The 15,774-nt window shown below is 43.8% G+C and overlaps 1 protein-coding gene across 1 annotated transcript in view; it reads right to left on the reverse strand.

The window, feature by feature from the left end:
• The window catches only part of YARS1 (tyrosyl-tRNA synthetase 1), a 30,803-nt gene that overhangs the window by 953 nt on the left and 14,076 nt on the right, over positions 1 to 15,774 (reverse strand). Inside the window, exons 5-12 of the mRNA XM_043446153.1 lie at positions 15,045 to 15,125; positions 9,993 to 10,085; positions 7,783 to 7,918; positions 7,248 to 7,333; positions 3,963 to 4,098; positions 2,884 to 2,981; positions 1,820 to 2,013; positions 1,150 to 1,291 (exon numbers count right to left, since the gene is read on the reverse strand). Coding sequence (XP_043302088.1) covers positions 1,150 to 1,291; positions 1,820 to 2,013; positions 2,884 to 2,981; positions 3,963 to 4,098; positions 7,248 to 7,333; positions 7,783 to 7,918; positions 9,993 to 10,085; positions 15,045 to 15,125 — 966 coding nt within the window. The remainder of the gene's footprint in view (positions 1 to 1,149; positions 1,292 to 1,819; positions 2,014 to 2,883; positions 2,982 to 3,962; positions 4,099 to 7,247; positions 7,334 to 7,782; positions 7,919 to 9,992; positions 10,086 to 15,044; positions 15,126 to 15,774) is intronic.

Genomic DNA, 15,774 nt, shown 5'->3' on the forward strand with positions numbered 1-15,774 from the left:
CTAAGAGAGCAGTTTGTGAAAACTTTCATCTCCTATCATTTGCCTAAGGTAAGTTCACTTCAGGAATTTAGTTTAAGAAAATAATCATGAATAAGTACAAAGAACTGGTACAATGCATCTACTGTAGCATTCTAAGTGAAAATCTGAGAACAACCTCAATGTCCAAATAAGGTTTTGGATAAAATGATCCTTATGATACTATACTATATATATGTGATTCTCACTCCTCAGTATTTAAGAAGATGGGTAAAATTTTGAAGCATAAAGTTAAAAAAAAAAAGAATAAACATATAGTACGACTCAAACTACCAATATAAACACATTATCACTATACATAAAAGTCCAGAAGGAAACCAATCACTACTGACATTTTTCAGAACCAGTAGGTAGCAGAATTATAGATGTTATTTTTGTTCCCCCTACATTTTAGACATTTCTACAATGAAAATTTAGTTTATAGCCTAGAAAAAAAATAAGTTGTTCAAAAAACCAGCCTGGGAAACTAGGAAAGGAGGGAGTGGACAAAGCCAGGTGTCACTTGCAGGAGCGTGGAGAGGCAGAAACCACTCTAAAAGCCCTCCAGAAACACTTGTCTCTTGAGGAAACCAAGTATTAACTAGATAAAGCCACATGTGCAGTGCCTTAGCTGCACGAGGAGAGTGAATCTCTGCTGCTTTATGCAGTGATGTAGCCCCAGCACCTAGAACAGTACCAGACATACATGTTAGGGACTCAACAGGTGCTGAATGAATGAATGAATGAATTCTGGACAGGTGATGCGAGTCAGTGCTCTGAGAATCAGTGCTCTCACGCCAGGCTGGGCAGGAAGGACTCCAGGAGGGCTCTGATCCTGGCTCTATCACTTCCAGTGTGGCCGTGCTGGGGATCATCTCCCATCATAGACTGAAGACCTAACGAGGAAACATCTCCAGTCCCTCACACGATGCCTCTAGCAGTCTGTCAGTGCTCAGGACCTGTGAGGGCCCATGGGCTCCTCGGGCACCTCATTTGAGAGGGCTGGAATGAAGGAAGAGAGGGGCTTAGATGCAGGAAGGCCCAGCTGGGAAATGGGCAGGTGGGGAATCAGTAACAGCAATCTGCAGACAGTCCGGGCAGCCCTGGAAAGAGGGGAAAAGGGCAGCTTGTTACCTGCAGTTTCTCAAAGACTTTCTTCTTGGGCTTCAGCTCTTCGTCCGGTTGGCCCTTCTCATAGCCCTTCACAAACACTCGCTCACCAGGAGCAGAGCCTGCAGGAGGGTCTAGAGGCTCAACCTTGCGGTTTACCCCTTCTCTGGAAGGACACACAGGACAATGAGACAGCGAGGCCCTGGATGGCCTCCAGCTGCCGTGGAGGCCAAAGCATTGGGGCCTTTACCTCATGGGCTCTAATAGGATTTAGGGTACCCACAACGCCAGGGCCCCAGGAGCTCCTCACTGCTGTACCACATCTCTGGACATTACCAGCACTGGGTCAACCAGGGCTTAACTGAAATCCTATGTCAGGAGAGATTCCAAAACTTGGGCTTTTAAGGGATACGACGTAATAGCCAATGAACTGGGTTTGAATCCTGGCTTCACTCATTACTAGTAGAGCGACTTGAGCATGCACATAGCTCTGAATCTTCAATTTCTATTTTAATACAGTTAACTTAAGGTAAAGTGCTTCATCCACGGTTCCTGTACAATAAGTAATTCCTCCATGCATCATCTTTTGGGGAGTGTTCTCAGGGCCTCCACCTGGCATGTGGAAGGGCAGCATGTGGGCCACCCCCCTCTTCCTGGCCTCCCAAGGCCCTCTAACCCCCCAGTGCTCACTCACATAGAAGCACACAGGAGCATGCCTTGGGACTCGACTCCTCTCATCTTCTGGGGTTTCAGATTGCACAGCACCACCACCAGCCTGTCCTGTAGTTCCTCCTTGGGCACAAACTGCACCAGGCCGCTCACCACAATCCGTGGCTCAGCTTCCCCCACATCAATCTTCTCCACATACAGGCTGTCTGCATCTGGGTGCTGCCACAAGAGATGTCAAGTCTTGGAGAGTATCACAGTGGAACAGATCATGGGGCCTGGTGAGCCCTCTGGCTACAGAAAGGGGCATCCACTCTCTACCGGGGCCCCAGAGGAACCCTCTAGAGCCAACTCTCCAGGTCTCAGATAGCAGACATGAGAAGGGGCCCTGAAGAGGCAGATTTGAGTAACATGAGGCTAATTACATGCATTAGAGGTGAAAGGAGTCTCTAACAGAGATTAAAATGGCCTGGAGTGCCTGGGTGGCCATCCTCATGGCTAAATGTGCGCTGGATCAACCCCAATCCTGGGGGGGACTGGAAGATGGGGGACGGCTACTGGCTTCACCATCTGAAATGAAAGCATCAGCAGCTCTTTCAAGGTAGTTTTGGTGGTTGGTCTATATGGTGAAAAGCAAATATATACTGGGAGAAAAAAATATCCAGACCACTGGTCCTAGGTCACTGGCTACAAAGCTTTCTGCGCCTCTGGGAAAGAGGAAGTCCTTCTTTCTTCCTTCACCATTTTCTGGGGTGGGGACAGGGAAGGACAAAGTGGCTGATTGACGATAAGGTCTGCAACTAATCCAGACAAGCTGGGAGATACCAGGTGAGTCCATCAGACTGGATGTGATAAACAAGTTCCTTCTGACTAACATCCGCTCTGTACTCTGAGTTCCTGGCTGTGTTTGGTTGCATGAGGTCCAGAGATAGCCAGGGGAAAAGCCTGATGCCTCGAACTAGATGCTTAGGTGCTGACTTGCAGTATGACCTAAGGGCTGTTGCTTTCCATCCCAGGCCAGGTTTCCTCCAGATGGAAGCAGACAAACCTGACCCCTGTCTGCCTCTCCAGGACGTGGTAGAAAATGAGTACCTTGTCCACACTAATGACTTTCCCCACACGGATATCCAGCCGGGATGGGATGACCTCCTCTGGTTCTGAATTCTTGGCAGGGCCTTTGACAGCTGGCTCTGGGGATGAGAAGAACCCAAGGCTCAGAGCTCTCCTTCCCACGACAGATCAGCTGCTGATGCCCTCAAATAAGGACATGAGCAGGACTTAGTGCAGAATCCCTAGAATCCACCCACTGAATTAAAACAGAGGCGGCTGCTGTTGAGAAGAGACGTGCCAGATTTCACTTCTCTCCCGCTCAGGTATTGGGCTGGAGGGGAGAGGAGGGGTTGGTGTAGCTTTGCCGCCATTCACACGCTCCATATGTAAGTACTGAGTCTTTTCTGGGAGGCCCCCACAAAGACTATCAATGTTAACATCTCAGCTTTGTGGCTACATGGCTGGTCAACTAAGAGCCAGTCACGAAAATGCAGAAGGGAACTTGGTGAATCTAGAGATCAGCTTCCCTAAGGAGCTGTGCAAGCCCTGCCTAAGCAGCTACGTCAGCCTCAGGGTCGGATGCAACCTCTCTCCTTAACTGAAGACGTGGGTTTCATGAAAGGACCAACGCTTGTGTCTCACACCAGCACTCACAGCACTGTTGGTACAGCAGGGTATAACTGCGTCAGGTGGCTCAGCGGTGAAGAACCCACCTGCCGATGCAGGTGACGCGGGTTTAAACCCTGAGTCGGGAAGGTCCCTGGAGAAGGAAATGGCAGCCCCCTCCAGGATTCTTGCCTGGGAAATCCCATGGACAGAGGAGTCTGGTGGGGCTACGGTCCATGGTGTCGCAAAAGAGTCGGTCATGACTTAGCGACTAAAACAACAGCAAAATTGCTTCATGATACTGACCAAACCAAATTCAAGATGACGAGTTTTCCATTCCAGCAGTCAATGGGGCATGACATTCCTGCATTTCAGACCCTCCTGGCTTCTTGGGCCTGAACTGAAGACAAACCCTTTTCTGAGGAACGGACAGGCTCTCTACATGTCTCTCATGCTCTCTCATGCTAGTACCCCCCCACACCCCCGTTCCCGGGCCCCTCCCCAGCTGGCCTTACTCTGCTTTGAGGGATCTGGGTAGGCAGCGCTGGACAGTTTCTTCAAAGCAGGGGTATTAAACTTCTCCCGGATGGGATCCAGCAACTTGTTCAGGGCAACTTCAACAGAATTCTTTAGGTCTCCAGGGTGTACAACCTGCAAGTGTATAAGGCCGGGTGAGAAGGGGCACTGAACAGGTAAATGGGGTGCAGGACACCTGGATCTACTAAGAAAAATGTGCGGATAGAACGCACAGTGTTTTCCCAGCAGAGTCTTATTTGAACCTTAGAACAACCTTGTGAAGCTGGCAGAGTAGAGAAGGGGACACAGGTTCAAAAGGTTATCTAGTTTGTCAGAGACCTAGGTCTTCTGACACTGAACTCCATGCTAATTTGAGAGTTTTTAGAGGCTAAATGTTTCTAATTAGTCAAATTTCTCTGTACGTGCAAAACTGCTCAGTCATGTCCGACTCTATGCGACCCCATGGACTGTAGCCTGCCAGGCTCCTCTGTCCCTGGGATTCTCCAGGTAAGAACACTGCAGTGGGTTGCTGTGCCCTTTTCCAGGGGATCTTCCCGATCCAGGGATTGAACAAAAGTCTCTTGAGTCTCCTGCATTGGCAGGTGGGTTTTTTACCACTAGCGCCACCTGGGATGACTCAAATTCTTCCATTTACGCTCTGAGTAGTGGCATAAAGCAGGTATTATTTATATACAGGGAAACATTCACACAGGGAACCCAGGGGCTACAGACAGCCTGAGGGGGAGATGAGTGAGCAAGAAGGAAGAACAAAGGCTCTGATGTTAGATCACCTGGGGTGAGAGTCCCAGCTAGCTGGGTGACCTCAAACCAGGCACTTAACCTCTCTGAGGTTAAGGTTGGATTCTTCACTTAAAAATAAATGAAAATAACAATACTTGTATCTTCCAGCGTCGGAATGAGGATTAAATCACTTAACATGGGTGAAAATGATGCGTAGTGCTAGTACATGGTAGGAGCTCAGTAATTCCATTTTTTCTTCTCGTGTCCCACGACTAGAACCTTTACATGCTAATCTGGCCCAAAAGGATCTTCTAAGGTATTCTGACAGATGTCCCTTTGGTATGAATACATGTAATAAAACAAATCCTACGTTTTTCTTTCTGATGCTACTCCTTCATTTTCTCGGGAATGGTGTTTTTGTTGTTGTTGGCCACACTGTGTAGCATGTGGGATCTAGTTCCCTGACGAGGGGTTGAACCTGGTTCTAGGAGAGATAGAACCAAGTCCTAACCACTGGACCACCAGGGAAGTCCTTCCTTTTTAACAAAAGAAAAGCTTTAGACCTGCACTGTCCAATATGGTGGTCACAAGCCACATATGGATATTTAAATGTAAGTTAGAATTCAGTTCCTCTGTTGTACTGGTCACATGTGGCCAGTGGCAACTGTGTCAGTGCAGATAAGAACATGTTTACTATCACAGGAAGTGCTGCTAGTTATGTTGTCTTTCTTTAGAAACATTTCTTCTATTCCTTCTCAGTGAGAGAAAGTGAAAGTGTTAGTCACTCAGTTGTGTCTGACTCTGCGACCCCATGGACTGCAGCCCATCAGGCTCCTCTGTCCATGGGGCTCTCCAGGCAAGAATACTGGAATGTGTAGCCATTCCCTTCTCCAGGGGATCTTCCCGTCCCAGGGATTGAACCTGGGTCTCCTGCTTTGTAGGCAGATTCTTTACCATCTGAGTCACCAGGGAAGCCTTTTTATCACTTCCACAAAAGACTGCTCATGAGGTTGAAGAGTTGAGTGTGGGTTCCATGGCCTGCCTCAGGCTGCAGACAGACAGTTTCAGAGCAACAGCTGCCAAATATCCAAAAAATGGGCCTGAAGGAACCTCAGAACTCAGAGGTCACTAAGTCTTTTCTTCCATTGGACGCTCAAACCCTCATATGACATTGCCTCTGGCCTCTGCCTGAACACTTACCTCAGTGATGGGGAATGCAAGGGCAGGCAAGGCAGCCCTACCCATCACCACACAACTGAGGTCTTCAAGCTTAAACAAGCCTCCCTGCAGTCTGCATCTGCAGTCCTGGTTCAGCCCTCTGTTGCCACAAGAAGAAACCTCACCCCTAACTCAGGAGAGTCCTTCTTGGGTTTGAGGATGGGTGAACACATACTTGCATTCCAGTTCAACATGCCCATTCTTTCAACTTGTGCTTTATGACCTGGTTTGCAACCAGTTCCCCATCACGGCATCCTTCCTCTCCCCATCAATACACTCCAGATTGTCAAATAAACATTACAAAATTTATTTTTGTGAGGCTTATTTGACAAAAAACCTCACAAAAAGTCCAACACAACCAAAATGGCCAGTGGCAACTACGTTAGTGCAGATAAGAACAGGTATCTTACCAAAGGGACTCAGAACATTGGAGAACCAAATGATCAACTCCCTGGTCTGGACTCTACATTTCTGACAATGAGGCCAAGACCTCGTGAACATTTCTGACAACCCTGTCATAATGCCAATTCAGCCCGTGTTCAGAGCCAGTCAAGACCCCCACTTCATCCACTATATACAGTCATTACTCGTTTCCTTTATTATCTGGCCCTGTCTTCCTCTACTAAAGCGGCCCCCTCACCTTGCAGACTCCAGTCACTCTAAACCACTTGTCGGTCCCTAGATACCACACTGCTTCCTCTTACCCTGCCTCACACAATGAATTCCCTCACAGGTTTCCTGAAGAACCCCTAATGAGTGAGACAGTGTGTGAACGTCATCCCCACCACAAAACTTTCCGAGCCAGCCAGTTAGTCACTTCCTCCTGTTCTATTTCTGGACCATGTATATATGGTACAGTAACCAGTAAATGACATTTATTCACATGTCATCCTCTCCTATGGACTATGAGCTTCATGAAGATTTAATCCTCTTTGTAACATCAGCCCCCTAGCATGGTGCCAAACACATGGGCACCTAGTAGGTCTTTTGTTAAAATGTGGAAATAGTATTCTCTCTTCTGTTCTTTTATAGCTGTGTCTCTTTTCTGAACCTTGATGTGGTACCTGAAATGCTTCATCTTGTTGGGTTTGATCCTTCATTCCAGGTTAAGTCCTTTGGAGAGTGATTAAGACACCAACATACTAGCTTTCTGCCATTTGCTAATCTACTCCACAAACCATCTGAATCCTCATCTGAGCCATTAACAAAATATACAGCCTCGAGATCATCATGACAGAGCCCTATGGTAGAAAGAAACTTGGTGAGGCCACACAGAGAGGTTTGTCAGAATAAATTCAGTGGGGATAATCCTCCTCTGGTATTACCTCATCAGCAAAGTCCTTTTCCAGGTCCAAGTAAGCTGTGTAGGTTTTGTTTCCACCCCATTTTTCATCTCGAAGGATCACAAACTCTGTAAGAAAAAGGATTCATGCCAACAAACTCACAGACGATGGCAAGTCAGCATCCCTGGCCCAAACGTGTATTTGTAGTTTCTGCCATGTATTTTAAACTTAATCGTACAGTATTTTATTGTTTTTTAAATTGGATCAGTGGCAGTGTTGTATACCCAGCTAGCATCCAAGCTCAGGGGAAACAATTGTGTCTTACATCTCTTTTGTATTCCTCCACTCCACATGCCTGCCCCCTTCATTCCTACCACTCATGCCCACTCAGACATGCAAACACACAGACATCTCAATGATATCCCCACTTCAATCACACATTAACATATGAGAAATCAGAGCAGAGAATCAGAGAAGCCAGTCTCTGGAGGAAGACTGTGACAAGCCACAGGTATGACCCAGCACTGGTTTTGCTATTTCAGCCTAAACGCTGAGAAGAAAACAGGGAGTATCTTACCAGACTTGAGGGGAAAGAGAACATGTCTGATGAAGGCCAGAACGCCGTTGTTCTCCACATTCCCTGGCTCACAGAAGGCCTTCTTCAGTTTTTTCTTTACATCCTCTTTCCGATCAAGCAGATCAATCTTGGACTCCTAGAAGCCAGGGAGGAGAGGAGGACCTCTTGTGGTTGAAAATGAGAATATGCTCAACTCATCTGTATTTTAATTTTTTGGACAAAGATGTAAACATTAAATGACTTTAATAAGAGAATTAATTGGAGTCAAGGACCACTCACAATGCTACATAAAAATATTTTAATTTTTCTCTGTTCTTCCCAGGCCTTGTTTGTAGCATACGGAATCATGGCAAATTTGTATCTGGAGAATAAATGTCCTTGGGACTATATCATAAGTACCTGAGAGTGGCTACCTAGTCTTCACTTGTAGATTTTATGTTGTATTATATTCCTAATTATTAGTGACAATGTAATTTATTTAGCAGTTTCTAAACTGTCAGATTTGTTCTCATCTTTACAAACTATATACAATGCTACAACGAACCTTTCTGCAGAGGTCCTCTTGCCTTCTCTAGGATTACTTCCTTAAGCTACCCAAACACTGCTGGGCCCCGAACTGTTTTCCGACAGGCATACAGCAAGTGACACTGCCACCCGCCATGTGTGAGGAGACGTTTCCCGGCAATCGCCAACACCAGGTATTATTTAGCGCCTTTGTCCTTCATAGGGCGATAGGCTTTGTTTCTTATTTTGGAGTGAGTGACCTCATGCTCATTTGTATCCAGTGGTTACCAAGCTCAGTCAACATACGACTGGATGTGAATCACCTGGGGCGCTTAAAATAACATAAGCTACTGGGCTCCACCCAAAGCTACTAAATCAAAATTTTGGGGGGTTGACCCAGGCATTTGCATTTTTAAAAGCTCTCCGTGTGGTTCTGATACAGTCACATTTTGGAACTGATGCTGGTGCTATTTCTAGGATGAAGACATGGTAAACGTGACCAAATAGGATAATCTAGAAATCAGACTTAAAGAACTAGTTGAATGTCCAAAATGACTTCAATTTGAATCAACTAGTAGGCTGTGAAAGAAAACAAGATTCCTAAGTTGTTCCCCAGAACCACTTTATCAATGTGCCCAACGCAGGGGGAGCTGGATTCAATCCCTGGTCAGGGAACTAGATCCCACATGCTGCAACTGAGAGTTCGCAAGCTGTAAGATCAAAGATCCCGTGTGCTGCAACCAAGACTTGGCACTGCCAAATGAATAAATAAATATTAAAAAAAAAAAAAAAGAATCTCTAAGGACAGGGCCTTACTCTACACACACATTCTCTCCTTTATAAAAATTCCCCAGGTGATTCTAAAGATCAGCCATGTTTGTGAACCCAGAACCCAAACTTCCACATCTTTGGCTTCTACCAGTTCTTGTATTCTGTGCCCTAAATGATCAGAAGAAAAGTGTACCTTCCCTAAGCAGGACTTTTAAATGTTAAGACATCATATTTATCAAAATCATCATATTAAATACCACCATAAGAATCAAAGTGCTAACTGATGTCAACAAGGACCTACTGCATAGCACAGGCAACTCTTCCCAATATTCTGTAATAACTTATGTGGGAAAAAAAATCTGAAAAAGAATGGATATATATATAATTAAATCACTTTGCTATGTACCTGAAACACAACACTTGAATCAATTATACTCTAAAATAAAAATTAAATTAAAAATGTTACTTGGTGAAATGCAACTGCAGCCTTCTCATTAATAAGGCTGAACTTTGTCATAGTTGTATGGCTGAAGAAACTACTTTTGCCTGTACTTTTTTTTTTTTTTTTAAAAACATTTATTTTTATTCATTTGGCTGCATAGAGTCTTAGTTGTGGCATGTGGGATCTAGTTCCCTGACCAGGGATCGAACCCAGCCCCCCTGTATCAGGAGCGCAGAGTCTTAGCCACTGGACCACCAGAGAATTCCCTTGCCTGTACTTCTTATTAGTAGCAGTAAAACTTAAAAATTATAATTGGATCCCATCAGAACTGCTTCAGTGCTCAAGAACCACTGGAATTAACTGGATAACTTAAGATTCCTTATAGCTGGAATATTTGTACATCTTAGTCAGCCAGGTTACTTTTCTTTCTAGTCCTCAATTTCTTCATCTTTTGCTAAAGATTTCTCAACTCAAGTCAGAGCTTGTAACCTACCTCTTCTGAAGAGCTCATTTTGCTGCCAGTTAAACCTGGAACCATAGGATTCATCAGATGGACTCGTTTTGAGTAACCAAGTGCAGGGAGGTACTAGGAGTTAGAAAGAAACACACAAAAGCAGATGTTAGTATAAATTCTCCAATCTCATCTAACCTGGACTGTCACTTAACAGTTTGATATATGCCTTCCAATCTTTTTTCTACTGAATATATAACTTTTCAATGGTGATCATAATATGAACAAAGCTTTTTGTCGCTCCTGTCTATTAGTATTACATCACGAACCTACTGGACTTACTCTACCCACCATAAACAACTCTATTAGATAGCAACCAGTGTAGGGCTACAAATCTGGAGAGTAGGGAAGCTAGGTGACCCCATACCCACCCTGGCTTTCTCCTTGAGGGCATTTTTGTTTTCAAACTGAGTGCTGAGAAAAAGAGACCAAGCAGAGAGCAGCAGTCTTAACTAAGCAGAGGAGACAGAGGATGTAAGGAGGCTTAGGATTTGGAAAGGGTTCCAGAGTGAAGAGGCCCTCCAAAAATCCCAAAGTGCTCCAATGCTTTCCTTTTTTAAAAGTTTTAGTTATTTATTTTTTACTCTAGTGGGTCTTCGCTGCTGCATGCAGGCTTTCTCTAGGTGCAACAAGTGATGGCTACTTTTTGTTGCGACACAAGGGGTTCTCATTGTGGTGGTTTCTCTTGTTGTGTAGCACAAGCTCTAGGTACATGGGCTTCAGTAGTTGCAGTGCATGGGCTCAGGAGTTGTGGCACTCAGACTTAGTTGCTCCATGGCCATGTGGAACCTTCCTGGACCAGGGATCAAACCAGTGTCCCTTGCGTTGCAAGACGGATTCTTAACCACTGGACCACCAGGGAAGCCCCTCCACTGCTTTCTTAATTGAATCACGACTGTACGAATTTGGAGAGACATAGGGAAGCGCAGCAGAGAACAGGCTCTGATAGGTTGGAGACTTGAGCAAATTTTAGGGGCTGCACAGTGCTGGTGAGGCAGAAGTTGAAGTTTAGGTTCAATCAAAGCACAGAGGGCTTTGTGAATACCCTGAGATTTCATTTTAGTTTGAGACTCCAGAAAGGCCACATTCTAAGATAAGCTTTACCTCACAGGAGTAAGAGCAAACTGAAATAGACCTATTCTACAAAGCCTAAAATCTACCCTTGACATGATCAAGGTGATGAGTCAGTAATTTAAGAGCCTACAGAAAACACAGCACTCTGTATACATAATCCAGAGCAACCACAGCATATTTATGGTGTCCCTGATACAATAAAAAGGTACAAGAAATGGGAGGCAGAAAATTTAAAGGGACTGACAGACAAGAGGAAACAGTCAATAAAAGCAGACATGGAAACAATCCAGATACTAGAATAAGCAGATCATGATGTCAGAATAACTATAATTGGTGTGTTAAAAGAAATAAAGGAAAAGATGAATGAAATGGGTAAAAGATGGAGAAATATAAAAGGGAACTGGCTTTTTTAATAAAAAAAAAAACAAAAACAAATGGAAATTTTAAAATGATACAGTATAAAACTGGATGGATTTAACAAAAGACAGGATTAATGAACATGGAAGAAAAGTCAACAGATAATATCCAACTAAAACACAGAGGAACAAAGAAGGGGATACAAGTTCAGAGTTTGATCTCTGGACGGAAAACGAAGGTCCCGCATGCCCCGGGGCATAACTACTGAGCCCACCTGCCACAACAAAGATCCACATGTTTAAACGAAGACCCAATGTGCGTGTGTGCGTGCTCAGTCACTTCAGTCATGTTCAACTCTTTGCAACGCTATGGACTGTAGCCTGCCAGGTCCTCCCTCAGTCCATGGGACTCTCCAGGCAAGAGTACTGAAGTGGGCTGCCATGCCCTCCTCCAGGGAAACTTCCTGACCCAGGGATCGAACCTGCGTCTTCTGTATTACAGGCAGATTCTTTACTGCTGAGCCACCAGGGAAGCCCATAAGACCCAATACAGCCAAGTAAATTAATATTCTTGGAAAAACCCACCAAACAAACAAACAAAAAAAGACAGTTAAAAAAAACGAGAGAGATGTTCTCAGATAAAAAGAAAGCTGTAAGAACTCCTTACTGAGAGACCTGCATTGCAGACACAAAATACAAAGGAGTCTTCAGGCCGAAGGAAACTGATCTCGGATGGAAGCACAAAACTGAAAGAAGGAATCAATAGTATCGGAAAGGGTGGTGTTGGCTGTTCAGTCACCAAGTCATGTCTGACTTTCGAGACCCCGAGGACTGTAGCCCATCATGCTCCCCTGTTCATGGGATTTCCCAGGCAAGAATACTGAAGAGGGTTGCCATTTCCTTCTCCAGGGGATCTCCCTGACCCAGGGATCAAACCCGTGTCTCCTGCATTGGCAGGTGGGTTCTTTACCTGGCTAAGCCACCAGGGAAGCCCATCAGGAAGGGTAAGTGGTGGTAAATATACATGAAAATTGACTGTTTAGAAAACCATTATAAATAGGTCTTTGGGATTTAAAATATATGTAAAACTAAAATATATGGCAATAGCACAAAGGGCAGGAGGGTGTTAAATAAGGTAAAACTGTTGTAGGTTCTTGCATTGTTGGGAAGTGGTAAATACATCTAACTATAATGAATTACAAGGACATGTAATCTCTAGGACAGGGCTGGGCAAAACTTTTCTGTCAAAGGTCAGATAGTAAATATTTTAGGCTTGCTGGGTGATATATAGTCTCTATTGCATATCTTTTTTCATTTTTTTTTTACAACCCTTAAAAAAAATACAAAAACCATTCTTAGAGCTTCTAAGTCATACAAAAACAGGCCATCAGCTCTATCTCTGTTAGAATAATAAAAGGTTTGATTAAAAAGTAAGCCACCTATACTTCATAAAATATACATATATATATATAAAGAAAAAAAATAAAGTCAAGGAGAAAAAAATATTCTTAGAGAAAATATATTTGAATACATATATATACACACACACACATATATATCTATTTTTTACATGGCTGACTTCTAACAATGTGCTAGTTTATTTTGTGTGTGTGTGTATATATATGCATGTTATGCTGTGCTAAGCCACTTGAGTCATGTCCGACTCTTTGTGACTCCATGGCCTGTAGCCCGCCAGGCTCATCTGTCCATGGGATTCTCCAGGCAAGAATACTGGAGTGGGCTGCCATGCCCTCCTCCAGGGGACCTTCTCTCTCTCTCTATATATATGTATGTATGTATATACAATTTCTTTACATGGATAAGACTTCTTGCTGTTTCTATGCTAAGTGTCTTGCATACTTACATGTACTAGTTGCTATAACACTGCTTTGTTTTGTATTTTGTTACAATTAAAATCCTTTTTTCTTCTTTAAAAAAAAATTTAAGAGATAAAATGGAATAGAAAATACCTCAATAATAGTAAAAACCTTACATTGTCAACATTTCCCCATTTATTAAATATATCCAAAAACCATTAAAAAATATTATATAGGGACTTCCTTGGTGGTCCAGTGGCTGAGACAGTGCACTCCCAATTCAGGAGACCCAGGTTCAATCCCTAGTCAGGGAACTAGACCCCACATGCTGCAGCTCAGACCCAGTGCAGTCGAATAAATAAATAAATAAAATATTTTTAAAAATGTTATATTATATCCCACTGGAGGATTTATCTTAATGTATTCAACTAATCCCTTGCCACTGAATACTAATTTATTTCTAAGTTGTGCTCTAAATTGTGGTGTGTGCTCAGTCGGTGTCCGACTCTTTCCAACCTCATGGGCATGGGCTCCAGAGAAGGCCGCCAAGCTGCTCTGTCCATGGAATTGTCCAGGCAAGAATACTGGAGTGGGCTTTAAATTGATAACATGATAAATACTTCCATACAGAACTCAAGTTGCACTTTTATTTTTTTAATTAAAAACATTTTAGAATTCTGGCCACTCAGCATGGCTTGCAGGATTTCAGTTCCCCAACCAGGGATTAAACCTGGGCCCCAGCAGTGGAAGTGCCAAATCCTAACAACCAGGGAACTCCCAAGCTACACATTCTCCCCTCTCCCCACTCCAACCAAGGTGCACTTTAAAAATTATTTCCTGAGGACCCATTTGTGTAATTATTATTAGGAAAAAGTGTAGAAACATTTTAGAGGCATCAAATCACCCATCAGGAATTTACATTTTCACTGGCAGTATTTTCTCTACTCCCTTGCCAACATGAGGTTTTGAAAAGCTTTCAAAAATACCAACCACTTCTCAAAAGCCCTTTTCAACTTATTCAAGTTATTTCCCAGAAAAGAACTATTAGGGGTTTGTGCTGATTTCCTCTTCTAAACCCTGTTAACCTCATTTCAGAGAGGAGTGGTTTATGTAAGATCCAGAGAAATATGGACCAAATGCTCTGGGAAAGAACAGAAGTTCTATCTGGTGGTGCCTTTCCCTGGAAACTGAGCTATTAGGCAAGAAGCAAAAAAAAAAAAGGGGGGGGGGGGGGGGGGGAATAAAACAAGAAGAAGAAAATCCACCAGGTCTGAGGGCAGCTTCTTGGTGGCAGCAAGAGTACAGGCTTTTTGGTCAGACAGATCTGAATGCTCATTCCTGCTCAGTCACTGACTGTGTGATACTGGACAGCTTTTTTATTCTCTACGCTCAGTTTTCTTATCTGCAAAACAAGGAGAATAATATCTACCGTACCATATGACTGCTGGGACTGGCACATTCAAGAAACTCTAATGCGGACTTCTCTGGTGTTCCAGTGGTTAAGAATCTGCCTTCCAATGCGGCAGGTGTGGGTTTGATCCCTGATTGGGGAACCAAGATCCCACAGGCTGCAGGGCAAATAAGCCTGTGAGATGCAACCACTGAGCCCACGTGCCATAACTAGAGAGCCCACATGCTCTGGAGCCTGCACACTGCAATGAAGATCCCACAAGCTACAACTAAGCCCCAACCCAGATAAAAACATAAAACAAAATAAAGAGAAACAAAGAAAGAAACTCCAATGCTCTGCGATGCAAAAGAAAAAAGACAAGAAAGAGGACACTAACCTTCTCTGCAAAGGTGAAAATCTTTCTCTGATCAACACCTCCAAACTGGGCATCCACTTTCAAATACTCTTCATCCAAGGCCTGTGGGAAGAAACACACGGGTATGAACTTCTACTGTATTTCTTCCAAATGGGTATAAGAAACCAGAAACTTTTGAAAACCATTAGAATTTTCAAAAAGTAAACCAGGAAGCAAATAAGCAGCACTCAGTCTTCCTGTTGGCTTCAAGAGCTGGACACACATTTGCTGAGTGCCTTCTGCCAACTCCACTCCATGTGGATATTATAGGATAAAAAAATAAGAAGAGTCTCTGCTCTCAGGAAGCTCACGATCCGGTAGGGAAGGAAAGGGAAGGAAAAAGACAAATTATACTCACATCAAAGGTACCCAATTAATGAGGTAGCCTGCAACAAGTGTCAAATAACTGGCAGTAAGAAGCAAGTGCTGTGAGAGCTCAGAAAAAAGGGGCAAGACTAAATTAGTAAACAAACAGTTACTATCACTTGTTACATGCCAGGCCTAGTGCCAACCCTGTGGATGTGAATCACACCCAGACCCAGATTCTGCCTTCATGAAGTCAATTAACTAGCTGAGAAGAAAGACACATAAACAGGTCATTTCAATACAGCATTCCAAGGGCTAACTTACACGTTCATTTAAGGAACATGCTAACACTAAGAAAGAAATTATTTTCTCTATCTGCTCAGCCCGGTGGCGGTGAAGGCTTCCT

This window comes from Cervus canadensis, chromosome 24, assembly GCF_019320065.1.
Source record: "Cervus canadensis isolate Bull #8, Minnesota chromosome 24, ASM1932006v1, whole genome shotgun sequence".
Taxonomy (NCBI): Eukaryota; Metazoa; Chordata; class Mammalia; order Artiodactyla; family Cervidae; genus Cervus; species Cervus canadensis.